General features: G+C 39.9%; 2 protein-coding genes across 8 annotated transcripts in view; one reads left to right on the top strand and one right to left on the bottom strand.

The window, feature by feature from the left end:
- LOC116712080 (NACHT, LRR and PYD domains-containing protein 3-like) overlaps positions 1-13,897 on the bottom strand; it is a 612,764-nt gene extending 598,867 nt beyond the window's left edge. For 4 of the 7 annotated variants that reach the window (XM_032551885.1, XM_032551884.1, XM_032551892.1 and 1 more), the window contains exons 1-6: positions 13,667-13,897; positions 13,420-13,475; positions 11,843-11,989; positions 10,081-10,307; positions 8,507-8,509; positions 5,265-7,038 (exon numbers count right to left, since the gene is read on the bottom strand). In XM_032551885.1, the coding sequence (XP_032407776.1) occupies positions 5,265-7,038; positions 8,507-8,509; positions 10,081-10,307; positions 11,843-11,970 (2,132 nt within the window). In that variant the 5' untranslated portion in view covers positions 11,971-11,989; positions 13,420-13,475; positions 13,667-13,897. The remainder of the gene's footprint in view (positions 1-5,264; positions 7,039-8,506; positions 8,510-10,080; positions 10,308-11,842; positions 11,990-13,419; positions 13,476-13,666) is intronic. The other 3 variants (XM_032551890.1, XM_032551891.1, XM_032551886.1) reach the window with 2 other exon arrangements.
- Positions 13,898-15,507: 1,610 nt separating this feature from the next.
- Positions 15,508-25,897, top strand: part of rps6ka3b (ribosomal protein S6 kinase, polypeptide 3b) — a 48,885-nt gene continuing 38,495 nt past the window's right edge. Inside the window, exons 1-2 of the mRNA XM_032551958.1 lie at positions 15,508-15,873; positions 24,178-24,237. Of these exons, the coding sequence (XP_032407849.1) occupies positions 15,811-15,873; positions 24,178-24,237 (123 nt within the window). The 5' untranslated portion in view covers positions 15,508-15,810. The remainder of the gene's footprint in view (positions 15,874-24,177; positions 24,238-25,897) is intronic.

Genomic DNA, 25,897 nt, shown 5'->3' with positions numbered 1-25,897 from the left:
TCAATGAGACTTTCTTCAAAATGCTAACCTTTTTCAACCTTTATAGCTCTGCTATTGAAAATCAGAAGCTGATATTCACAAATGATATTGAAATAAATTCCAGTCCAACATCTGGTTTGAGGTGATTCCTCTAAAACCTGTTGGAGGAAAAATATCCCAATTACAAAAAATGTGCTTTTAACCCAACTCTTTGGTTCCTCCTATGAGTCTGCAACTTCTCATATTGAGTTCATCAAACCAAAGTTCAGATCTGCCATAACTGACTGACACCTGGTGGCCTCAGGTTTGCAACCAGTTCCTGACTATGAGAAACCAGTAACCTCCTCCCAGTGTCAGAATCTCACTGAGGAAGAAACTGCATCAGGTTTTCTATCACTTCAATATGTCTGCTATACCTGATATATACACTGCCTGGCCAAAAAAAAAGTCGCCACCTGGATTTAACTAAGCAAATAGGTACAAGCCTCCTATTGGATAAGTACTGCATAGGCGATTATCTTTCAGCTGGCAACAAGTTATTTAACCCCAGCTGATGCAATGAGTAACTCCTCATTTCTTAAACAACCATGGCAAAAGACACATCCTGTGGTCGTGGAAAAGACGTTAGTCTGTTTAAGAAGGGTCAAATCATTGGCATGCATCAAGCAGAGAAAACATCTAAGGAGATTGCAGAAACTACTAGAATTGGGTTAAGAACTGTCCAACGCATCATTAAAAACTGGAAGGATGGTGGGGAACCATCGTCTTCCAGGAAGAAATGTGGTCGGAAAAAAATCCTGAATGATCGTGATCGGCGATTACTTAAACGTTTGGTCAAATCAAATCGAAGCAAAACAACAGCAGAACTCAGGAGTATGTTTAATTGTGAACGCAAAAGCATTTCCACACACACAATGCGAAGGGAACTCAAGGGGTTGGGATTGAACAGCTGTGTAGCCGTAAGAAAACCTCTAATCAGTAAGGCTAACCAGAAAAAAAGGCTTCAGTTTGCTAGGGAGCATAAAGATTAGACTCTGGAGGAATGGAAGAGGGTCATGTGGTCTGATGAGTCCAGATTTACCCTGTTCCAGAGTGATGGGCGCATCAGGGTAAGAAGAGAGGCAGGTGAAGTGATGCACCCATCATGCCTAGTGCCTACTGTACAAGCCTGTGGGGGCAGTGCTATGATCTGGGGTTGCTGCAGTTGGTCAGGTCTAGGTTCAGCAACATTGTGTGCCCAAAGAATGAGGTCAGCTGACTACCTGAATATACTGAATGACCAGGTTATTCCATCAATGGATTTTGTCTTCCCAAATGGAACAGGCATATTCCAAGATGACAATGCCAGGATTCATCGGGCTCACATTGTGAAAGAGTGGTTCAGGGAGCATGAGACATCTTTTTCACACATGGATTGGCCACCACAGAGTCCAGACCTTAACCCCATTGAGAATCTTTGGGATGTGCTGGAGAAGTCTTTGCGCAGTGGTCAGACTCTCCCATCATCAATACAAGATCTTGGTGAAAGATTAATGCAACACTGGATGGAAATAAATCTTGTGACACTGCAGAAGCTTATTGAAACAATGCCACAGCGAATGCGGGCTGTAATCAAAGCTAAAGGCGGCCCAACAAAATATTAGAGAGTGTGACCATTTTATGGTGGCGACTTTTTTTTTGGCCAGGCAGTGTATTTGCATATAAAATAAGTCAATAGAGTTTCATTTACAATTTTTGTGGGTGAGTGGTACATCTCAGCCGGCTGGCGAGAGAAAAAATAGATCCTGGTCTCAAAATGTTTGGACACCCCTGGTCTAGAGTGTTGAAGCTCATGTCTCTCCAGGTCTTTATGGAGGACATTAAGAGCTTCAACAAAAGCTGCAGATGAAGTATTGATGAGGAAAATGGTTCCAGTTCTGAAAGCAGAGTTCTGAGCTTTGGGAGGTTCTGACAGAAACCAGGACTCCTCCAGAAATTACTTTTTCTGAAAGCAGACAACAATCACTAATTTATTTATTTAACCTTCTTTTCACCAGGAAAATCCCACTGAGATTGAAAATCTCTTTTGCAAGAGAATCCTGACCAAAACTGGCAGCAGCACAGAGGTTACAGAAAAGTCCATTCATGCTGGTCTCATTTATAAACTCAGAGGAAACTAGTGGGCAGAAGAAAAGTTGGTTCACAAAGTTTCCAACTAGATTAAAGGGCAACAACTTTGATGCAGGAGTTTATTTTAATGGTCCAAGTTTCCATCAAACCTAAACAGTGGCTTTATAAAAAAGAGTGAAAGATCCAGAGAAGTTAATTATGGGGTTGCAGCCCAATGAGTGAAGTTAAAAATGTGTCTGATTGATTGGATCTTTCAGATCAGATCTTCAAGTGTTACTAACGTTGGACCAGTTTTTTCAGTTACGTGTTGCTTTTTCAAATCCAGTAATCAGATTAAAGTTACTTATCCAAATCACTGTGCGTTACTATTTTCTTTTCTAATTTAATTTGATTCCCTCTAAGTGTCTTGGGGAGTGACTGCCGTTTCTATGCAACAGTTAGCAGAAGCGACAGAAATACACTGCTCAAAAAAATAAAGGGAACACTTAAACAACACAATATAACTCCAAGTAAATCAAACTTCTGTGAAATCAAACTGTCCACTTAGGAAGCAACACTGATTGACAATCAATTTCACTTGCTGTTGTGCAAATGGAATAGACAACAGGTGGAAATTATTGGCAATTAGCAAGACACACTCAATAAAGGAGTGGTTCTGCAGTTGGGACCACAGACCACTTCTCAGTACCTATGCTGTCTGGCTGATGTTTTGGTCAGTTTTGAATGTTGGTGGTGCTTTCACACTCGTGATAGCATGAGACGGACTCCACAACCCACACAAGTGGCTCAGGTAGTGCAGCTCATCCAGGATGGCACATCAATGCGAGCTGTGGCAAGAAGGTTTGCTGTGTCTGTCAGCGTAGTGTCCAGAGGCTGGAGGCGCTACCAGGAGACAGGCCAGTACACCAGGAGACGTGGAGGAGGCCGTAGGAGGGCAACAACCCAGCAGCAGGACCGCTACCTCCGCCTTTGTGCAAGAAGGAACAGGAGGAGCACTGCCAGAGCCCTGCAAAATGACCTCCAGCAGGCCACAAATGTGCATGTGTCTGCACAAACGGTTAGAAACCGACTCCATGAGGATGGTATGAGGGCCCGACGTCCACAGATGGGGGTTGTGCTCACAGCCCAACACCGTGCAGGACGCTTGGCATTTGCCAGAGAGCACCAGGATTGGCAAATTCGCCACTGGTGCCTTGTGCTCTTCACAGATGAAAGCAGGTTCACACTGAGCACATGTGACAGACGTGACAGAGTCTGGAGACGCCGTGGAGAGTGGTCTGCTGCCTGCAACATCCTTCAGCATGACCGGTTTGGCAGTGGGTCAGTAATGGTGTGGGGTGGCATTTCTTTGGAGGGCCGCACAGCCCTCCATGTGCTCGCCAGAGGTAGCCTGACTGCCATTAGGTACCGAGATGAGATCCTCAGACCCCTTGTGAGACCATATGCTGGTGCGGTTGGCCCTGGGTTCCTCCTAATGCAGGACAATGCTAGACCTCATGTGGCTGGAGTGTGTCAGCAGTTCCTGCAAGATGAAGGCATTGAAGCTATGGACTGGCCAGCCCGTTCCCCAGACCTGAATCCGATTGAGCACATCTGGGACATCATGTCTCGCTCCATCCACCAACGTCACGTTGCACCACAGACTGTCCAGGAGTTGGCGGATGCTTTAGTCCAGGTCTGGGAGGAGATCCCTCAGGAGACCATCCGCCACCTCATCAGGAGCATGCCCAGGCGTTGTAGGGAGGTCATACAGGCACGTGGAGGCCACACACAATACTGAGCCTCATTTTGACTTGTTTTAAGGACATTACATTAAAGTTGGATCAGCGTGTAGTGTTATTTCACTTTAATTTTGTGTGTGGCTCCAAATCCAGGCCTCCATTGGTTAATAAATTTGATTTCCATTGATGATTTTTGTGTGATTTTGTTGTCAGCACATTCAACTTTGTACAGAACAAAGGATTCAATGAGAATATTTCTTTCATTCAGATCTAGGATGTGTTATTTGAGTGTTCCCTCTATTTTTTTGAGCAGTGTATAAACAATGGAGGGAGATGCGCATTATGTTGCTGGAAAAACAGGAACTATTGAGTTTCTGTCGCCAAGTCCGATTATTATAAGCGACTTTGGGCTTGTTTTTTCTAAAGTTGCTTGCAGATTTAATGAGTCGTGGGTTGCACTTTTTTGGGCTTGTTTTTGAACTTTAAGTTATTCATTTGGGTTTGGAAATAAGCAAAGACACATAATAAGCACCAGAATTTCTCGTATGACGTAGAGCTTTGTGGTACTCTCCAGAAAAGTCAAAACATCGAGTACAATAAACGTGAAAACAGCCATGAATGAACGAGTACGTAAAGTTGTGATACTAATCGCCATTATAATCATTAATATTAAGATAAGTGTCACAAATTTGTGAAGGTGATCTGAGTTGTGGAGCAGTGGGAGAAGCGCTGTGCACTGCACTATGACAGCAAATGCAGGGCCGTAACACAGAACCTAGAGGCTGGAGCAGGGAGGGGTGGGGGGTCTAAAATCCTATTTAGAGTTCCCAGACAATAGAGGAACATACAAAGATTACTAGTGTTTTGTGCTGTTGTAACCATTAAACAATGTCCCCTTCAGTTCAACCTTATAAGTGGAGATACATTGTTGATGTTACCATTATAAAAAAACATGCAATTAAGCATTGGCAAAGCTTAATGTAATTTTCACAGGTGGCGGAGCGTTATTGTTAGCAGCTGCTGAAAGTAACTAAAAAAGTTACTTTCCAAATTAGGTAATCAGTTACTAAGTAACTTTTTCAAGGAGTAATCAGAAATCCGATTAAAGTTACTTTTCTTTTTTTCCCCCTCCCCTCCAGGGAGTCTTTTGTGGGTTCTAGTGTCCCTTATATGAAAGTAGGCTGACTTTCATATAAGTCAGCCTACTTATATGAAAGTAGGCTGACTACTTTCATATAAGGAAAGTAGTCAGCCTACTACTTTCCTTATATGAAAGACACTACATGTCTTTCCTTTGCCTCATAAGGAAAGACATGAGGCAAATGTCGCCGGGTCTGGGAATCGAACTCGCGACAGCCGCGTCAAGGAGTCAAGGCCTAAAAACATGGGTCGCGCTATCCCCTACACCACCACAACTTTTTCAAAGTAACTATGCCATCAGTGATCTGGACTCACCGAGCCGTTCTGCAGTTCCTCACAGCTGGAACCAGTCTCAGTCGTCCCGATTCTGATGTGTTGTACTTCTCCAGGTCCAACTCACCCAGAACCTCTGACATCTGCAGCATGTAGGCCAGAGCTGAACACTGGATCTCCGACAGTTTATTCCCTGATTTCAGGAACTGTTGGATCTCCTGAAAAACTGAGCGGTCATTCATCTCCACCAGGCAGTGGAAGATGTTGATGATTCTGTCAGGAGAGATTCTATCAGTGTTCATCTCCTTCAGATTGTTGATGATTCTCTGGATGGTTCCTGGACTGTTTTCTGTCTGACCCAGAAGGCCTCCTAACAGTCTCTGGTTGGACTCCACAGTGAGGCCATGAAGGAAACAAACAAACAGGTCCAGGTGGCCATTTTTACTGAAGAAGGATTTCTCTAGGACTTTTTTCATGATGACCTCCAAAGATGTTTCACTGAATTCTTTTCCCAGGAACTTCTTCACTACCTCTGTATTCCTTGTGGTGAAACAGTGGAACATGTAGACTGCAGCCAGAAACTCCTGAATGCTCAGGTGAACAAAGCAGTAGACTGATTTCTGGAAGATCAGATTCTCTCTTTTGAAGATCTCTGTACAAACTCCTGAGTACACTGAAGCTTCTGTGACATCCAGACCACACTGCTCCAGGTCTTCTTGGTAGAACATGATGTTTCCTTTCTCCAGATGTTCAAATGCCAGCCTCCCCAGCTTCAGAAGAACTTCTCTGTCAGCCTCCATCAGCTCCTGTGGACTTGTCTCATGTCCTCCATGGTACTTGTTCTTCTTCCTCTTTGTCTGGACCAGCAGGAAGTGTGAGTACATGTCAGTCATGTTCTTAGGTAGCTCTCCTCTCTGCTCTGAGGTCAACATGTTCTCCAGAACTGTAGCAGTGATCCAGCAAAAGACTGGGATTCCACACATGATGTGGAGGCTCCTAGAGGCCTTGATGTGGGAGATGATTCTGCTGGACATCTCTTCATCACTGAACCTCTTCCTGAAGTACTCCTCCTTCTGGGCGTCAGTGAAGCCTCGTACTTCTGTTATCCTGGAAATACATGAAGGAGGGATCTGATTGGCTGTTGCAGGTCTGGAAGTTATCCAGATGAGAGCTGACGGAAGCAGGTTCCTCTTGATGAGGTTTGTCAGCAGAACATTGACTGATGACTTCTGTGTGACGTCAGAAACCAGCTGACTGTTGTTGAAGTCCAGTGAAAGTCTGCTTTCATCCAGGCCATCAAAGATGAAGAGAAGTTTGCAGACAGCCAGCTGCTCTGCTGGGAGCTTCTGGAGGGTTGGATGGAAAACATGGAGCAGCGTGAGAAGACTGTGCTGCTCATCTCTGATCAAGTTCAGCTCCCTGAACGAAAGCAGAACCACCACACTGACATCATGATTCTCCAAGCCCTCTGCCCAGTCCAGAGTGAACTTCTGAACTGAGAAGGTTTTTCCAATACCAGCGACGCCGTTGGTCAGAACCACTCGGATGGTTCCATGTTGGTCAGGGAAGGCTTTAAAGATGTCATGGCACCTGATTGAAGAGTCATGGAGGTTCTGGATCTTGGAGGCTCTCTCCAGCTGCTTCACCTCATGTTGGGTATTAACCTCTTCACTTTGTCCCTCTGTGATGTAGAGATCAGTGTAGATCCTGTTGAGGAGGGTTCTACTTCCTGTTACATCACTTTCTTCAGTCACACATTCACATCTCCTCCGCAGACTGATCTTATGCTCCTGTAGAACTTGCTGCAGAACAACATCTGTTGAAACAAAAACAAAAACAATAACTGAAGTAAAAAAAACACATCTGAAACAGAATTTAGACTTAGACTGACTTTATTGTCATTTTGCATGCACAGGGTGTATACAGAACGAAATTTCATTGCATAAGGCTCAGAACAATGTTTTGAGGTTCCAATGTTATGAGGTTACTCCAGAATAAAATAAAATACAGTATAAAATATAAATATGAATATAAATATAAAATATAAAGTGCAGGAATGACAGTAAAATAGAAGTTATTTAGCTATGTACATGTGCATGGTATGAAGTGGAGACCAGTTTTTGAGAGCAGTCCAGTTAAGAGTTCAGCAGTCTGATGGCAAGTGGGAAAAAGTTGTTTCGGAACCTGGTGGACCTGCACCGGATGCTGCGGAATCTCTTTCCAGAGGACAGCAGGGAGAACAGTCCATGGTGGGGATGTGAGGGGTCACTGACGATGTTTTGGCCCCGGGACATGCAGCGCTGGGATGAAATGCTTGTGATCCATCATCACAAGCAGAATAATGTTCTATTATCAAACATCACATTTCTGCCTCTGTTTTGTGACCAGAATCTGTTCTATGTAAGTATTTAATTTACAAATCAGATCAGATGAGTAAACACTGACAGAAACAGATCCATTAAATGCTTTGAGCAACATGAACTCTTCTGCAACATGTCACCATGTCCTCATTTTACAGTTTCTATCTGAACTTCTCCCACACATAGAAGCTTCAGAAGAAAGAAAAATGTTTTCTACTCGAATTTTCTAGCCTTAATGAAGAAAATCTAGAGGAAAAGCTCTAATCTGTCAGAGAAACAGTTCATTGTATCTGGCAGTGTTCACATTTAAATTGGCATTTCTCTCTCAAAGACTGGATTGAATGTTTTCAAAGAGTGGTAGTTTGAAAATGACATGGGAATGATTTCGTCCTTTAGAAGTAAACAATAGATTATTAGAATTACTAGAGGGTGTTCCCCAGTGTATTATAGGCCTGGCGGGCCACCATGCTTTACATGCCCACCCGCCAGGTTAAGCCTTGTGTATTTTTGTCTTTATTAGAAAAAAAATTAAATGTTTTTTTTAAAAATAATTTTTCTCTTTTTGAATAAGCCGGAATGACCAATCACCTTGGCTGCTTCACGCACACTGTCATGGCTTGATCTCTGTAGTTTACCTCAGCGCGGATCGGCAATATAGGCTAACCTATGTAGACATTTATATCAACCCCCTGTGAGGATGATGATCCATGTTTCTTTGTAGAATTCATCAAGGTAGGAGTCAAGTTTAAATCCACCACATTTGTTTTGCTCGCGCAGCTCAATGTGAACTGCAAATGTCCTCATTGAGATGCAGTCATTGTTCAAAAGTGTTTACAGGTAAACATCTAGAGGTGCGCATTGAGCGTGCAGTGAGAATATTTCTTTATGAACAAAGTATGATGTGCGACGTGTTTATGTCTCAACATGCTGACTCTGTGTCGATAAAGTTGGAGATCCTGGTTAACCGGTGCATTAATGGACCGGTGATTCAGCCCATGGAGGAGCTTTCAGGCTTGCCTCGTGACTAACGAAGCATGCTGGTTTATTTTTTGTTTGAGTTTATTTTTTGCAGAGACACAAAGAATACCAAATGCTTTGCCTACTTAAAGTCAGGTAGAGTTGATGCGTGGCCGCGCGGAGATCAGAACAACTCGTCCTATAAAGCTCGGCCAACCAAAACAGTTTCTGTGGCACTTATTAAAAACTCAAACAACACAAAATAAAAGAGCTACTAAAGCCACATAACTTAAATCTCACGCTCCCGTTTGTCCCTCTACATCCAGTAGCAAAGATGTGCTGTGAAGCGGGTCTTGCTCATCATGTAGGTCTGGTCCAATGATTTATGAGACCTTGAGCAGATTTGATTTAGCATGTCACCATAGATTTAGTCAAATCTGGGAGAGGCGGCCTAGTTTAAATGGCTGAGCAGTCAAATGTAATTGTAGTTTACTAAGATGCGTTAATGAGCAGTTAAAACTCAAAAATTAAACTGAGAGCCTCAGATTGTAGCTGTAGCAACAAAGCAATCTAACTATGAAGATTGTTCTTTGAGCTTTTACAAAGTAAACTTGCCAGCTCCTTAAAATCTTAAATTTAAATGTTTAAACCATTTATAATGTTTTACTTTATCTATGGTGAAATCATTAAATCAAACTTGGTAGCATTGACGTTCTCTTAGTTCATTTATGCCTTGGGTCGGTTCTAAATGTGATCAGCGTAACATCATGTTTTAAGATCCACTGACTGATGATTTAATTTGGATTAAACAGAAGGGCAAATAAATTATATTTACTTTAATTGCAATTGTATTACGTTATATGTAGGAACATATAAACTGCAATGAGTGCTATATTATCAGAGTAAATTAAGGTTTCTGTCTCAGACTTTCCTTCCCTCTCTCTGTAACATCAGCAGTGCAGCAGGTTGCTTTTTCCACCTTCTTGTCTCCATGCACTGCAGGAGCCAAATATGTGATACATTTCCTCTTTGGTCACTAGATGGTGCTGTAGGCTCCAGAATCTGAGTAAAGGGTCAACAGATAGAAGGCAAGTGTTGAACTCAGAAGACCATACACTTTTTTGAGTGCTGTTTAATCTCTGTTGTTGTTTCCTTTTGGAGTTACTGGATTCTGTGCACAATTCATGTAGTCAGAGTTGAATAATGTGGTGACTTTTTATCTAAAGATCCCTGGGACTGACTTTTACACACCATAAAACAATGTTAGTCTCCTAGCATGTCACTAGTTCAGTACTAGGCTGCCTAGTTCATGCATCAACATGAACATCAGATTTAATAAGATGTTCAGTTTTAATGCAATTAGCACAAAGAGCTGAGAACAGAGCCACTTTAAAGGAAAACCATTTACACCAGTTGGAAATACAGATATTTGGTTGACAGAAAGATTTATAAAACCTTAAATGTCCAATTCCCAACTAAAGACATTAAATTGGTTCAACAGACGACAGAAGGAAGCTCTGATTGGAGGTGTTCAGTCTCACCTGGAGCACAGCTGCTCTGATTGGCTGTCAGCAGTCCAGCTCCTGTTCTGGGTCTTTCTCCACACTGGGGGCAGGAGGAGGGTCCAGACTGGTCCCAGTAGAACCTGATGCACTGTCTGCAGAACCAGTGACCACAGCTGGTAGAGACCGGATCCATCAGAACCTTCTGACACAAAGCACAGCAGGACGGCTGCTCCTCCTCACCAACGCTGCTCCTCTTCCTCCCTCTGTGAAGACATTTCTTCATCACTGAAATAGTTCACTAACAACGGGCTGGAGCTGTCCTGGTACCAGAAGCTGAGTCAGAACAGAACCTCAGAACATTGATGATCTCTGGTTTGAAATATTTCATTATATTTGGTGTTATGATTGATCTTTCTTTGGTTGTATTTATCCATCTGAAATCTTTATTCTGTCTGAGTCAGAGCAGAAAACTGTTTCCATCAGAGGCTCAAAGACCAAAATCTGATTCTAATCTAGAGTCCAGTGTAGAAACATGGATCGTTCTTTAATGGTGAAACACCAGTAAACAGGATTCAGATCCAGTTTGCATTTGTCTAAGGCGTGGCTTCAATATTTAAGAATACCATAAATTGTAGTAAAATCTCTTTGGGTCATTTCACCTCTTTTGAGTATCTTGGAATTGAGGTTAAAGGCCACAAACGAACTTTGACACTAACTTTATACAAAACTCCAACATACGTGGAAAATTTCTTTACTGACTTGAATGAGCTTCTATCTCTCATATGTATTGATTATGATTGTTTAATAATTGTCGGTGATTTCAAAATTCATGTTGACAACCCCCAAGACAGAGGGGCAAAAAAGCTCGCTAATATTTTAGAGACTTTTGGTCTAACACAACATGTGAAACAAGCAACACACACTCAAGGACACACACTGGACCTGGTTATCAGTAAGGGTGTGAATATTTCCAATGTCTCTGTAAATGATGTCGCCCTGTCGGATCACTTCCTGTAATCTTTGAAAGTTCTTTATCCTTTAACCCAGTGGTCCCCAACCACCGGGCCGTGGACCGGTACCGGGCCGCGGCAAGAAATAATGAACTACTTCCGGATCTTTTATTTTGAAAATCCTAAACAGGATTTTACCGGTTACGTCTTGCGCGTCAAAATTGAGCCAACTTGCAGCAGAATGAGTAACAAAACAAAAGGTGGTTTGGTCCATCACAGCTGGGACTATTTAAGGCTGCAGTTTCACCTGTGAAATGATTTTATTGATGCTGTGAGAAGAATAAACCATTGCTGTTCCACCTGACTCTGCCTCAACTTTTCATCCTCACTATAAAATCCACCTGCAAAAGGCTGCCTTGTTACAAGGTGGTGACAGGCGAACCAGCAGCTGCTTTATTTCCTGCAAATTGGGATTTATGAAGGAAAGGTGTGCAGGTATGTAGGGGTGAACGGCTTTACATATCAGAATTATTTGTGCGCCCTACTTTTCTAAATTTGTCCGTGTTAGTGTGAAAACTGCTCACTCTTTTACACATGAGGCCCCAAACCTCAGTGGAACATGGAAGCTGCTAGAGATTCATAAAGACAAAAAGGAAACTATTAAGTTTTTCCTCCACAGTTTGTTCTGTTCTCTCAAAGAACAGTTTAGATCACAACTGAAAAAAGAACTAAAATGATTTAAAATGATGTTCTGGTTTCCATGAATCAGTTTCTAAGCTGAAATCAAAGTTTAAATCCTGGTTGGTCTCTGCAGAATCACATTAATCAGTTAGAAACTGGTTTCTTACTTCCTGTCTGATGGTTCTGGTTCAGTACTGAACACTGGAGGTTTATCTCTGGACCAGTCACTCCTCATAGAGGGACAGACGGATCCTGGAGGTTCTGCTCTGTCCTCCTTTAGGTCCAAATCTTCCATCTTCTGGACCTCAGTAAGTCTGAAAGAGAAACCAGAACCAGTCAGTTCCCAGTGATCCAGTAAGCAGAAAGTTGATTCCCATCATGTGTTCAGAGGACCAGAGGAACCTGATCCAGCAGGTAACATCTGGGTCTGAATTGTTCTCTCCTTCACTTCTTCATGACCTTCTGATGTCTGCTGGCTGATCCAAGAACCTTCTGGAGAACTTCTGACTTTATTAAGAACATTTCAAATCTGAGTCTGAAACCTAAACTGGAATCATGTTCCAGGTCTGTAGAAACATCCAGAGTGAGGTCAGATGTAGTGAATGAAGGAGTGAACATTTCCTATGAAGTGGTGATGTGTTGGTCCTGAACAGATGGGCTCAGTTAAAGCAGCGGTTCTGAAACCTTTGGGGTCCAGACCTCCTTTAGACGGGCTGCCAGTCCTCCTGCTGAGAGTCAGGTTTAGTCAGAGAGGCAGGAATATGTGGAAGGAATATTTTCCAGACGGACCAACAATCAGAGAGACTTCAGGATCAGGTGATCCATGGAGATCATGAGGAGTGATCTGATCACTCTCAGCTTTCAGCAGATCTGTTCAGTTTTCCAGCAGCTTAGAGAGACAAAGAGTTTCTCACTGCTGCAAGGAGAAACAAGAAGTCCAACTGGAAAAGAAAGAAGTCAGAGAGGAGGAAGAGAGGAAAATCTGTTGAGAGTTTAAATCTGGTTTGACTCCACAGATCAGAGAAACATCAGTTTCTGATGAACCCCAGACTGCTGAGGAAGGAGTGATGTGTCACATTTTATGATTTAAATAATCAGAGAAACCAGTTTAGCATGATGGAGTATTATGGACACACTAAGGAAATTTTATAAAGAACAAAATGATAAAGTCTCAAAATTGCAAGAATTAAGTCATAATATCGCAACTATATTATACATATAATATTACCAGAATATTATCGTATGAATTTATTTCTGTAATATTGTGACTTTTTCTCCGTTTTTATTAGTACTATCCTAATACTCCTTAGTATTTTACTACTTTAATAAATTTTTCATAAAGTTTAAAAGATGAATTAATTCCTTAGTTTATGTTTGTAAAGTTCATTATTGCACACAAACAGATCACCTACTGTCATGGTAGATCCCAGTCGATCATTTTCCAGGTTAACCAAGTTGTGCTGAAATATTTCTCTCGTGAAACATAAATTCATCTGTAGCCTCATATAACAGCAATTTATAAGCAGCAACGTTTCACAATGTTAATTTCAAATAAATGTATTTTGCGTGTATGTAAACACTTTCTTGATCAGCCCTTAAATTCAGTAAAATGAGAAACAAATGCTAAGGAATCCCACCCTATGAGAAACAGCCGACAAGCGGCTGAGTGGGTCCATTTTATCCGATAGAAAAAGCTCCAGAGACCCAAAAGAGACACGGAGGAACATGGAGCTGCAACACTTACCTCTGTTAACAAGAAGACAAGTTATTCCCGTCCTCCATCTTAATATGGAGTCTGATCTGAAGAAGGAGAACAAACTTAATTTCAGTTTTTATTTCAAAGTCACGTGACTTCAGTTTTCATGATTAACCAGAAGCGTCTAAAATCAAAGTTTGATTCGTGTGAATAAATATTTACTGTTAACAGTTCAGATAGATATTTTAGACTGTAAGAAAACAATATAAAAGTTTAAAAACCTTCAGTATGTTACCTTGGTAGGTCCAGAACAGGCTGGTCTCTATTTCGGCTCGTTTGCTGGTAACAAGCTCTGCTCTGCTGGCGGCCAAACAACGAGGAGGCAGATGAAGAACTTGTCGAACTTTATTTCTCTTCTTGGCAAAAACGAGACAACTACAACCACTGCACCGCTAAAGCATCTAACAGTTAACACACTTACTCTTCTTCTTCTCCGTGCTCCTACTGATTGCTCTCTACCGCCCCCCCTAGGGAGAGGCTGGGCCTGTAACAAGTATTTCTGTTTCAAACAGTTCTGTAGTCAGAAGAGTTAAACTACAGTTCCCATGAGCCTCTACGGGGACAACAAACGTATCCCTCAACAACATCGAGATAATAATCTCCCTGCAGGCCTCTGGGGAGCATTTTCATTATTTTATTTAATCTTTTATTGTTTCAACCTCCCTGGTGAAAAATAAATATATTAAGTATGTTAAATTTTAGCATACCTGAGCATATATTAAGTCAGACTAATCATGAGTATAGTTCAAGTTCATTTAGGATTAGTTAACTTAAACTGTGTTATTTTGGAACAACTAATTTTGTGATTAGTGTATTTTAATAGTATTTAAATTGTATTAAAGCACAATTTAAAGTGTACTAAATGTACTTTCACATACTTTTTTGGAACAATTAAAGTTACACTTAGTATACTTTAAGTTAAGTAAGCTTCTTATGTAATATAAACGTGCTTCATTAGTATATTTTGACTGTTTTTGTGATTGAATTACATTTAAAATATATTTAGAATGTATTTGCAGAATATTGACATTACATATTTTATATATTAGTAGTGTGATTACAGTATGCTATAATTACACTTTTGGTTTATTATAATTATTAATGAAGTAACTTTTTAGTTACTTAATGTCTTTTATTATTCTGCTTTGCCACTTTGTACATTACATGCTTCATACACACTACAGTACTGCAAACACATCAGGCTACCAGAACACAGAAGGATCAATTACAACACACTTTAAAAAAGTAATAATAATCCTTATGAGGATTGTTTTTATTTTTATTCTTTGCCATTTTGACAAAAATAGTAAAAGATTATTAAGGCACCTAAAAAGGCATGTGTACACTTGGATGTAATTTAAAACATACTAAAATTTCAGTATATTCAGTAGTTTATTTTTAAAGTAAGCATTAAGTGAAGTTTTAAAATTCTATTTTGGGCATATATTTTAAAATATACACAAAATATATTTAACAGCATATTGTTTCATTGGTACACTTGAGCAAATACATATTTTGTTCACTTAAAGTATACTTTTATTTAATATATTTCTTAAAAGTGTATTTTGGTATAATTATATTTGAGTGTGTTTAAAGCTATATTGTCAAAATTGGTACAATCTTCGTATATATTTATAGGTGGTACACTTAATACTTAGTATCCTTAAAATGTACTTACAGAAATGGAAGTATGTTTGAAATACAGTACACTAAAGTATTTTTTTTTTTCTCTAGGGAAGTCCTCCTTCTCTTTCTGCTCATTTTCACCTCCTCTGGCATTTTGGGGTCAAAGTTCAGAGTAATTCCAGCTTTAGGTGCAGTTTGCTGTGGTTGTTTTGTATTTCTAGAGGCTGTGATTCAGAAATGTGAGTAAACGAGCCTCCGTGTAGTTTTCCCACTGTGGTCAGTGACTGACTCATCCTGAAGTTTTCTTCTCTCAGGTGCCGCCTCCCGACGTGACGCACGGTGACGTCAGCCGCCTGACGGACAGGTAAACCGACACCGGCCGCCATATTGGGAAAGAACGGAAGTGAGAGAGAAACAGAGAGAGAGAGATTCTAGAGGTGGAGCAGTTTCCGAGAAAAGGGCGTCCTCCTTTCATGTTTGTCTCCCCGGAGGAGGAAGGGGCGGTCTCTGCGCCACACCACAGCCGGAATTAGCCCCTGCTCGCTCGGCTCGGCTCGGTTCGCGTCCCGCCGACTCAGAAACGGGACCGGAGAGCGAGAGAAAGTGAGGGAGAGAGGCTCGCAACATTTTACCAGGAAGAGAAGAAGCAGAAAGAGAGAGAGGGCGGTCGGAGTTTAAAGAGTCTTCGGAAAGCAGCGGGAATTAAACCGAAGAAGAAGAGGAGGAGGAGCGGGAGTCCAGGAGAAGAAGAAGATGCCTCTGGCTCAGCTGGCGGATCCCTGGCAGAAGATGCCGGTGGGGGGGACGGCTGGAGAGGTGAGCAGCTCCGTTTGTCCTCATGTTGCAGCGCAGGGGCTGGACCAGAACCAGAACCAGAACCTCCAACTACCTGGAAGTAGGTGCAGAACCTCCTCCAGAAACACTAAAAACATCTTCAAAACGCTAAATCCCTTCAGGATGAATAACTTTTACACCATAAAAACAGTTTTCATGGCTCTAAAAGAGGCTGGAGTTTACTTAGAGTTAAACCTGAGCTTCATGTCCAGAACAAGCTGCAGCATGTCAAAACCAGAGCAATGCGACAGTAAGATGAGCAGGAACGATAAAAACCCGCGCATAAAACTGCTCCAAACATTTCAGCCTTATTCTGTAATAAAAACAAAACATTTAAACGAACAGTAAATGACTCGGTTTGCAGCTTCCAGCCTGCAGGATGAAAATCTTTAACTTACCTGAAAGCTGAAACGGAAATATTAAAGATAACTTGCACAGAAAGAAGATTTAAATGAGGATAAATGGTTTAATCATAGAAATATGTCCCCAAACCTAGACCTGTCACGATAACAAATCATGATGGATAAACTGCCCCATAAGTTACTGTGATAAACGATAATATTGTTTTGAGTCCATTTTCATGTAATATAGTAGTAAAAGCATAATAATGCAACAAAACATTTTGAAATATCAATAAACTTTAAATTCTAATGGAGCTGGAAGACATCTTAAATATCAAAAATAAATAAAACAACAGAAACCACAAATAAAATTACTTATGAAGTCTGTGTAAACAAAATTATCTTTAAAAAAAAAAGGTTTAGTTGAGACCAAAACACCAAACTGAAAACTTTTATCATCCAGCTTTTGGTAGAAAGAGAGAAAAACTGTAAACCATGCAAATGGAAATTAATTCATTTATTGTTTATTGTGACAAACCTATCCAAAAGCTCAGTTTTAGTAAAAAAAGCATAAAAATGTAAAAACTAAAGCAAAAACATTTAAATACTTTTACGGAGAGTGTGTAAGAACACCAATAATAATTAATTTAAGTTAAAGTACCGCTCTAAGAGGACAGTTTTATTCGCTGTATTTATTATTGTTTTATTGCATGGGATGCAAATAGTAAGCGATGTCAGCGGTTTGCTTCCTGAGCCAACAGATGGGTTAAATATTTGCTGAAGCGAGTTTGAACTTGTAGAAAAACAAAAATGTGACATGACGTTCAACAGTGGCTGAAATTAGAACCTCCTCTGCCGACTGGGATGCAAATCTAAAGGAAAACCTGCAGGAAAATGTCGCATTTAATCAGATTATACCTGAAAACTCTCCTGAATGCTAACCTGTTTCCTTTAATATCAATTGCATCCCTTAAAACAGACAGTTTGCTGTCATTTTCTGCACATTTTTGACAAATCTGGCATCCCAAAGGGTGAAAATGTGAAAGAATGCTGATGAAGCTGCAGAAATGCGATTCAAATGCGTGAAATGATTCGCAGGAGGAGAAAATGAGATTACAGAGCACTTTAAACGATCAGTATGAACTCAGAGGAGCGGATGCTACAGGAAACAGGACACCTCAGAGCAGCTCCACTCTCCTGCAGGAACCCGACAGCTGGTCCAACTTTAACTTTCAGATAAATTTTAACTGAAGGAGCATTTGCAGATGACCAGAATCTATTTGTCCGGATCAATTATCTGAAATATTCTGCAGCCTTTTGTTGTCAAATCTCGAGATAAATGATCAGATTTATTGTGTTGTTGTTGTGTAAAAAGTCGCTCTGTGACCCATTTAGTTTCTGAACAGGACCGTGTTTTATTGGCCCCAGCGTCCTGTTCTCGTCTGCTGGGAAGATTTTTACATAACGAGCCGCTTCCAGCCGTCTGATCTGAATCGAGCTGCACTTTGTCATGCATATTAAAATGTGAGGGGTTTTCCAGCGGCATGGGAGGAAAACCCGACTCATGAAGACAGAGAGTTCAGAGAGGTTCATGTTTTACGTCACATTTAAAGTGAAAATTGGATTTATTCTCTCCTAGAATAAACCGAGTGCAACTTTCTGTTTCACTAAATGTAAATAAAAATGGAGTGGCGTCAGATTTTAACGGTTGAAGGATTTCTCCTTTATTTTTGGTAAAAAACCACCAGCCGTTTCTCCCACCAGCTCGATTAGGAACCAAAATTGCAGCATTTGTTACATTTTTGTCACTGCATTGAGTCAAACCTACCAAACCCTTTGGAGAATCTGTTCCCCTCCTGGCCTGTGGGGGCGCTGCACCAAGAACCACTGTAAGAAACGCAGAGCGCAACTTTCTGTTTCAGAAAATGTGAACAAAAATGGAGTGGCGTTAAATTTTAGCAACATAAATTTGTTTAATCATGAGTCATTTCTCGCGGTTTGTTTTGGTTGTATTTACCCAGAATGCCCTGCAGTGTAGTCTACTTCCTGCTTCATGAGCAGTCTCTGTTTCACATATGCATTTGAAGTGAACCAGAGTTCACTTTAACCGAAGTGAAACTGAGGTTAGTGGGCGGACCAGAGTTCGATTAGCATTCACACCTCACCAACCGAACCGGACTTTCTAAACAAATGAACTGGAGTTGGATTAAAGCGGACTGAACAGAGCTGGTGGGAATGAATCCTAATTATTACTGATGCCAGTCTTGTTAAACAAATAAAAATTTTTACATTCTTTTTGTATAATGTAATAATAATAATTCCTTTTTTCTTCAATAATCAGAAAAAACTGATTATTACTTGTTAGGACAACAGCTCTTCTCTTATAAAAAAGCCCTAAAAAGTGCAGGCGCGTTGATAAATCGGCCCGATTTCCTCAGTTTTTTTGGGATCAGCAATCGGCCGATACTTACATCTGGAACCGATCTTCTCTAACTCTGCAAACATCTGAAAATCAGCCACCGTCTCCTTTCCTGCGCTGTGAGAGAGAGAGAGCTGATGACAGATTTACTGACATCAGTCGATAAATTTGGCGACTTTTCAGGCAAACAAATTGGATAAAATCAGAATCATCAGGTCAGAAAACTGCAATCGGTTCATCGCTACTAAAACATCCATTTGGTTTTCATTGGGTTGGAAGAGAGAATCGTCTGTTTCAGTGTTTTAGAGGAAACCCAGTGGGTCGGAGTGATTTACCTGCAGAATGGGAGAGCTGGTTCTGAATGGACTTCCTTACTGGAACCCGGTACTGGGATCGTCTCTCCACCCCAGGATTCTTCTGCTGCTGCTTTGGAAAAGTAGAACTGGACCGCTAAAAACAGGAATATGGATCATAATGAAACATGCGTAAAGCTGGGATTTAATCTGATCAGATTTTGGTCCGTAAGCAACTCAGAGGCTTCAGGAAACTCCTAAAATATTTAAAGCGTTTGTCTCAAAGGTTTTTACATATTCGTCTGGGAACTTTAAGATCATCGAAGGATTCTAGAGGAATTTTAGTGTAATCTGGAAATCTGATAAATCCACCCAGAGGAGGGATTACAGTGGGAAACAGGAGCTGGATTAACCTGGACTATAGAACCTTCCAGAACCTCCACCGTCTATTAGCTGGAGCCGTTGTTTGTTAAAAATTTTTTTTTTTAAAAACCCAAAACCGAGTAATTAATTGTGTCTTTAACATGCCATCAATTAATCAAAATGAAGGTGTTTAAGTTCTGGAATAATTCTTTTTGATGTTGAGGAGCAGCAATAGTCAATTTTAACATACTGGTATCGGTCCGATAAATTAATCTGGGCTGATATTTATAACCAATATTTATTTTGTTCTTGTTTGAGTTTCTGGGGGAGAAGAAGGAATTAGTCATGTGATGTTTGTCCAGCTACAACAGAAATGTTCATTTTTAGATCGGTGTATTTCTATGTTTGGATCGTTTTTGTGGAAATGGACCTTGGTTGCATCATGGCGCGGGCCTCTGATGGCACTGGAGCGACTTTTATTGGTAGAAGTTGGAGATATTTTGGATGAATTCATTTTGAATTATGAAGCTGAGGCCAGGTTTTGTTTTTTGAAGTGCAGGATCTCCGTCAGTGTTGAAATGTTTTGCTCTTCCTCTCCTTCCTCCTATCGAGTCTTGATAAACATCGGGAGGCGGAGTCGCTGCGTCGCCATGACTCAGGAAGAGCGAGAGTGTCCGTTTCCTGCACGAGGCGTCACATGGGCGGCTTGGAGAGATTGATGATAGCAAAAAAAGATTCACAAACGGCTCAGAAGCTCTGAGTCACTCAGGCTGCTGCTGACAGGCCCGGACCTGCGCCGCCGCACAGGAACGCGCTGAAAAACCGACCTTTGACCTCCTGGTTGCTCCTTTCTCTGCGGCGCAGCGCAGCGCAGCAACTTTTAGATCAACTTTTTCCAGACCACAAGAAGACCGAAACGCAGAGCGTGTTGCAGACCTGGTTCTGTGACTGAGATGTGGAAATGAAAACGACTGCAGCTCCGTTCTACAGATCAGAGTTTATTTACCGCAGAAACTCACCAGAAACAATGGAAGAAAAAATTCAGAAACTTCCTGGTGAAAGTTTTACCTTGCAGCTACCAAGAGAAACAAAAATAAATAAAAATAAAGAAATACTAAAAATGAAAGAAACGAAAAATAAAAGTAACACCTATAAAAATATTACAAGTTAGTCATAAAGATGTTTAATAAAAAGATGACTTGAAAAAATTCAGTAGAAATATACAACAAATAAAATAAATGTAAAAAAATCTAAAAGAATCACAGTAAAATATTAATAAAATTAATCCAAACACAATAAAAATGGCTAAAAAATATTAAAATGAATTAAATAAGCAATAAAAATAAGATAAAAATTATTCTGATCCAATAACAAAAAAATTCAAATATGCGGTAAAACAGTTAGAAAAATAGTTAAATTAAAACATTATTTCATTAAAGACGTCGGCTCCGCAGTGAGAGCTGAGATCAGGTGTGTTTTCATTTGGTCCGGTAGTTTTGGTGAGAGGATTCAGGTGGAGGATTCCTGACATTCCTCCGCTCAGTGTTTTGGGTAAACTTTCCCTTTAAGGCCGCGTTCCTTTTCCCTTTAAGGCCGCATTCCTTTTCCCTTTAAGGCCGCGTTCCCATCAGGTGAGGTTCAGGTCGAGCAGCATGCTTCACCTTGAGCTGCGTCTTTGTTCTGCTGAGGAAATTCCTGCATATTTTATTGATTCATTGACCTGATCCGACCCGGTCGACTTCTGATGCAACGAGACGCCAAACCTGCCTCACCGATTTTAAACAAAAGAAGAAGAAATAAATCCATCATGGCGCCGTTGATCAGCTTCTGATCATGTCCTCCATTGTAGATAAAATAACATTTAATTCAAAAATACTTTGTTTCTCTCTAAAAGAAACTAAATTTAATTCATATCATGAAAGTATTTTCAAAGATTGGGTGGTGATGCTGTAGCTGTCAGTCTTCCAGGAAATCTGAAGAGGCTTCTGATTGAAGACTGTTGGTGTTTGAATGCCATGACATGCTAACAGCTCAACATCCAGGCAACAGATGATATTCCACAGTAACATGTCCTGCATGACATCATCAGTGGTTAGCTAGCTCTGCTAATCCACCTCATTTGCTTTTGCCACTTCCATTTGTAATCAGAACTTGGACATTTTTTACTTTTGAGTCAGGAAAAATCAACTGGAACGCCCCCCTGTCTGAAAATCTTAACATTTTTCAATCGTTGACTTGGAGATCCAACATGGCCGCTTCTCTAACAGCAACAATTGTTAGAATGCGTCTCAAATTAATGTTGTATGTAACGTTAAACTGAACAAATTAAAGGTGGAAAGTATAACGTTTGTAAGAACGGCTACTTGAGCGTTGTCACGTTGGAATAGCGACCTCACCAATTACGCTAACCGGAACCCCGCTAACTCAGGTGTTATGTTGTTCTCAGCTCCAAGATAACTTGAACTCGGCTATAGGCTCATGACCATCATGACATGCTAACAGTTTGATTTTAGGGCAGCAGAGATGATATTCTACAGTAACATGAGTTGCTAGCTAGCTCTGCTAACCCACCTCTTTTGCTTTTGTTGCTCCTATTTAAATCTCTGTCTGGGTGTTTGATCAGAGGGATGTTGGAGTAGGGGATATCTCTCTCTGTTCTGCATCCATGAAGCTTCTTTTTCAAATCCTCTGTGATTGGGGGTCAAAGTTCAGGTGTTATTGAGATGCTAATCAGCTGTTTCCAGTTGTAAAAACATTGTTACTACGGTAACCAATCATAAAAATTGACCCAAAGCAAATAAAAAAAGGAAAAAATCCTTCCAGCCGAGGGCATAATTGTAAAAACAGTAAAGATTCAACCAATAAATGATCAATAAGAGTCTGGGGAGGGAGCCAATCAGAGCTGATGGAGCAGCGCCAACATGTTGCATCATGATGACATCAGCAGCTTTAGCGCCAACAGCTCTGAGCTGAAAGGTCAGATCCTTAGTTCTCACTGACATCCTTCATGCTAACGTTCATGCTAACGATGTAGTTAGCATGATCCGCTCAGCTGCTGTTTATCTCCTTGTTCTCTAGTTATTAAATACTTTAAAACATTTTCAGTCTGATGAACCAGCAGCGTTCCACGTTGCTGCTCCTTCATAAATATCAATAATCTGATAAAAGTTACTGTTTTGATTGAGTTAATCTTGTAATTAAGAGTTAATCTTAACTTTCTGCTGGATTAGAGCTGCAGAATGTTTTCTGTTGTAGTTAGAAAACCCAGCCTGGAAAAACCTGCTGTTCAGTTTTCAGTTAGAAATAAACTCTAGTAGACGTTTATTCACTTGAGCACTTCTTGTTTTTCCTCTGCAGCATTTTCACAACTTTCCTGTGGTTTTTGGTATGTTTCCTCAGAAATGTACTCATGATTTTAGGTTTATTTCCTCATCCTGGACTTTAAAAACATTTTTAAAGTAACCTAATTGGTTGAATTTGTGAATTTAGATGATGCATTATTTTGGGAAAGTTCTCGACTTTGGACAGAATCTAAATATTTTAAAGAAAATATCTTGAACTAATTAAGTTAGTGAAATATTTACTCTTTACTTTTTGTTTTAAAGGAAAACTAAAAGTTTAAATGCTGATTTATTAAAAAAACAAAAGAAAAGTTTAAAAAGTTTTCATTCCAGATGAAAAAATCGTCTTTCTGCAGCGTCGGCGCCGTTTCTCCTCTGGTTCTGATCCGTTTCTCTCTCCGCCTGCAGCTTTTCTGTTCAGCTGCTGCAGAATATAATCCTAGTAAATAAAAGCTTTTATTGCCATTATAGTTTTAATCAGGCAGTGGCGGCAGGACTATCAGTGTCTGGATCCCAGCTGCTGCTCCAGCAGGGCGTCCGATGATCTGCCTGATGGAATTAATTCAAATCTGACGTAACATCATGATGGTGGTGAAAATAAGAATGCTGAAAAAATGTAGATAAACAAACAAAATACAGTAAACTGGGTATTTTTGGATTACATTTTCTGTTGAATAAATAAATAAAATCAGTAAATTTTATATTATAGTAAAAATAGAAAAAAGCCGAGGCAGATATGTAAAATTGTTTTAAATATAAAATTTTAAAAAATATATTTCTTAACATCTTCAGGTCAGTTAAGTTGATTTTAATGGCATAAATGTACAACAAATACAATTTAGAAAACAAACAGTTTTTTAAAATGTATCTTTCTCATTTATTATTAATATATAATTATTTATTATATGATTATTATTGTTAATAATTTGTTGTTACTAAGGCAGGATTAATAATAGTAATATATTAATTCCAAATACTAGTAATATTATTATTTATTAAGCAAGCAAATGATAAAAAAATAAAATAAAGACGCTTTCCATTAAAACATTTAATTTTATACTTTAATATCTGGAGCTGTTTGTCTTCTAATCTGTAATTGTTGTAAATCAATCAAATTTAAAATCATTGAACTAATGATGCTACAATAAAAACATAGAAATAAGATATTTAACATAAAATTTACATTATATTTAGCATTAAGTATCCTATTTTGATGTTTTTAAATTGTTAAAATAATATCTGAAAGTATAGCAGTTCTGAAGGATGCCGTATTCTACAGTAACATTAAAACTAATTAATATTAATTATAAATCCTGTGGTCCTAGAAAAGGTTTTCTGAACCTTTTTGTATGAGGATCACAGAGGTAGAGGGTAGAGTATATTTCATGTACTTCTGCAGTGACGTTTTCTGTTTTCCTTGTGGGAACGTGACGCCATGACGTGTCGTCCTCCTGGGAGGAGCCCACGTCACCGCGTCGCTAATCGCCCCGTTGCCATGGTAACTCAGGTGGGACCTCTCTGTGTTGCAGGAGGCGCATCACGACCCCGAAGACACAGCGGGGGACGACGACTCGATGACGGCCTGCACCGTAAGTCCAGCTCCCGTCCCGGTTCCGGTTAGCCTAGCCCGTTAGCCTAGCCCGTTAGCCTCGGCTGCTAGCTTCTATTAACGACCCACCTTCCTGACTGGAGTCGGGATCGCTTTCCCGCGGAGCAGAGTTATGATCTGTGATGATTTTATCCGCGGTTTGAGAAACTCTGCGCCCACTCCTGCTGTTGGATAATTGCTGGGATGAAAGTGAAACACAATGTGGCTCATTTTGAAACCGTGAGTCATCCTGGGAGGGAATAAATCCTCCCGCCAACCCTCGTCACGTTCCAGGAGTTATTTCGGATTAGGCATTAATCATTCCTTTGCTTAAACTGCTTTCTTTCTGCTGGTTCCGAGCTTTTATTGCAGGGAATCACAGATGAAGCACCAAACATCATATTTAGCTCTCATTACTGATAAAACGGCTGGAAACACAAAATCCTACAAAGTGTTATTGGCCTGGTTTCTATTGCACTTCAAATACATTTAAAATAAGACAAAACTAACTTGCAAGTAACTTTTCATCAAGATGTGTTAGTTTATTTTAAGTCAGGGGTGTCCAAAGTGTGGACTAGGGGCCATTTGTGGCCCTTTAAAATAAATCTTTGGTTCCTAACCAAAAAAATTACTTTATTTGGTCAATAAAATAGAAAACAGTTGATGACCCCCAAAATGTGGAAATTATTTGTTTTTCATTTAATAAGGCTGCAATCTGAAGTGTTTTTTATGTTCTGGATCTTTAATGATTTACAGATTTCATAAAAATGTTTTAAAAAATCAAGCATTTTTTAATGTAATGAATTTTGTGGTCCAGCAGTAGTTTTAAATTTGCAAAACGTTTGGACACCAGGGTCTAGTCAAAGTATAGACCTAAACTAAATGTGAAAGGAGATGTTTTTCATCCACTCTGAATTTGAGATGTTTAGCAAAGAAAAACAAGCAAAAAAGTCTGAATATGTGCATTGAACAGTGACTTTTACCGAGTAATGATTCAGGGGGGCTGATTACAAAAGCACGCCACACTTTTAAGATTTTCACTAGTAAGAACATCGTTCTGCTTCCTCTTCTCAGTTCTGATTTACTTTGTGTTGGTTTGTTACGTAAAATGAGCTGAAAGTCGTGGTTTCAATCAGACAAAACGTATCAAAACTTTTACAATCTGTGGTTTTTCTCATCTGGGTTAAATCCACCTGGTTCAGCCAAAATAAATAAAAATGAAAACACAAATCTTTAAATAAAAATGTCATATATATATATATCTTGTGACATTTTAAAAAAAATAATAAAATAAACCTTCAAGATTTTAATGAGATACATTTTTTGGAGATGAATTTGTGAATAATTGTTGATCAGAACATTAAGAGTTTCACCTGGTTGCTTTATTAAAAGATAAATTAATAATTTCCCAGTTTATTAAAGGTTTGTTTTTGTGTGAGTCGGCTCTTCCTGTTTTAGCTCAGTTTTGTCAGTGGGAGGGAAACGTTTATGCGGTTCTGTTCACTACAAAATTACAACGAAAGCAGAAACAGATTTGTTAAAATATAAATATCAATTTTTCAGTCTCGTCTGTTGGGGAAACGTTTAGTCACATCTTCATTGCATTCTGTGACTTGAGATGGTTAAAGCTAACGCTAACTAGCTAGCTAGCTAACTAGCTA

The sequence above is a fragment of the Xiphophorus hellerii genome, chromosome 21 (genome assembly GCF_003331165.1).
Source record: "Xiphophorus hellerii strain 12219 chromosome 21, Xiphophorus_hellerii-4.1, whole genome shotgun sequence".
NCBI classification, from domain to species: Eukaryota; Metazoa; Chordata; class Actinopteri; order Cyprinodontiformes; family Poeciliidae; genus Xiphophorus; species Xiphophorus hellerii.
This window is presented reverse-complemented; position numbering and strand designations above follow the sequence as displayed.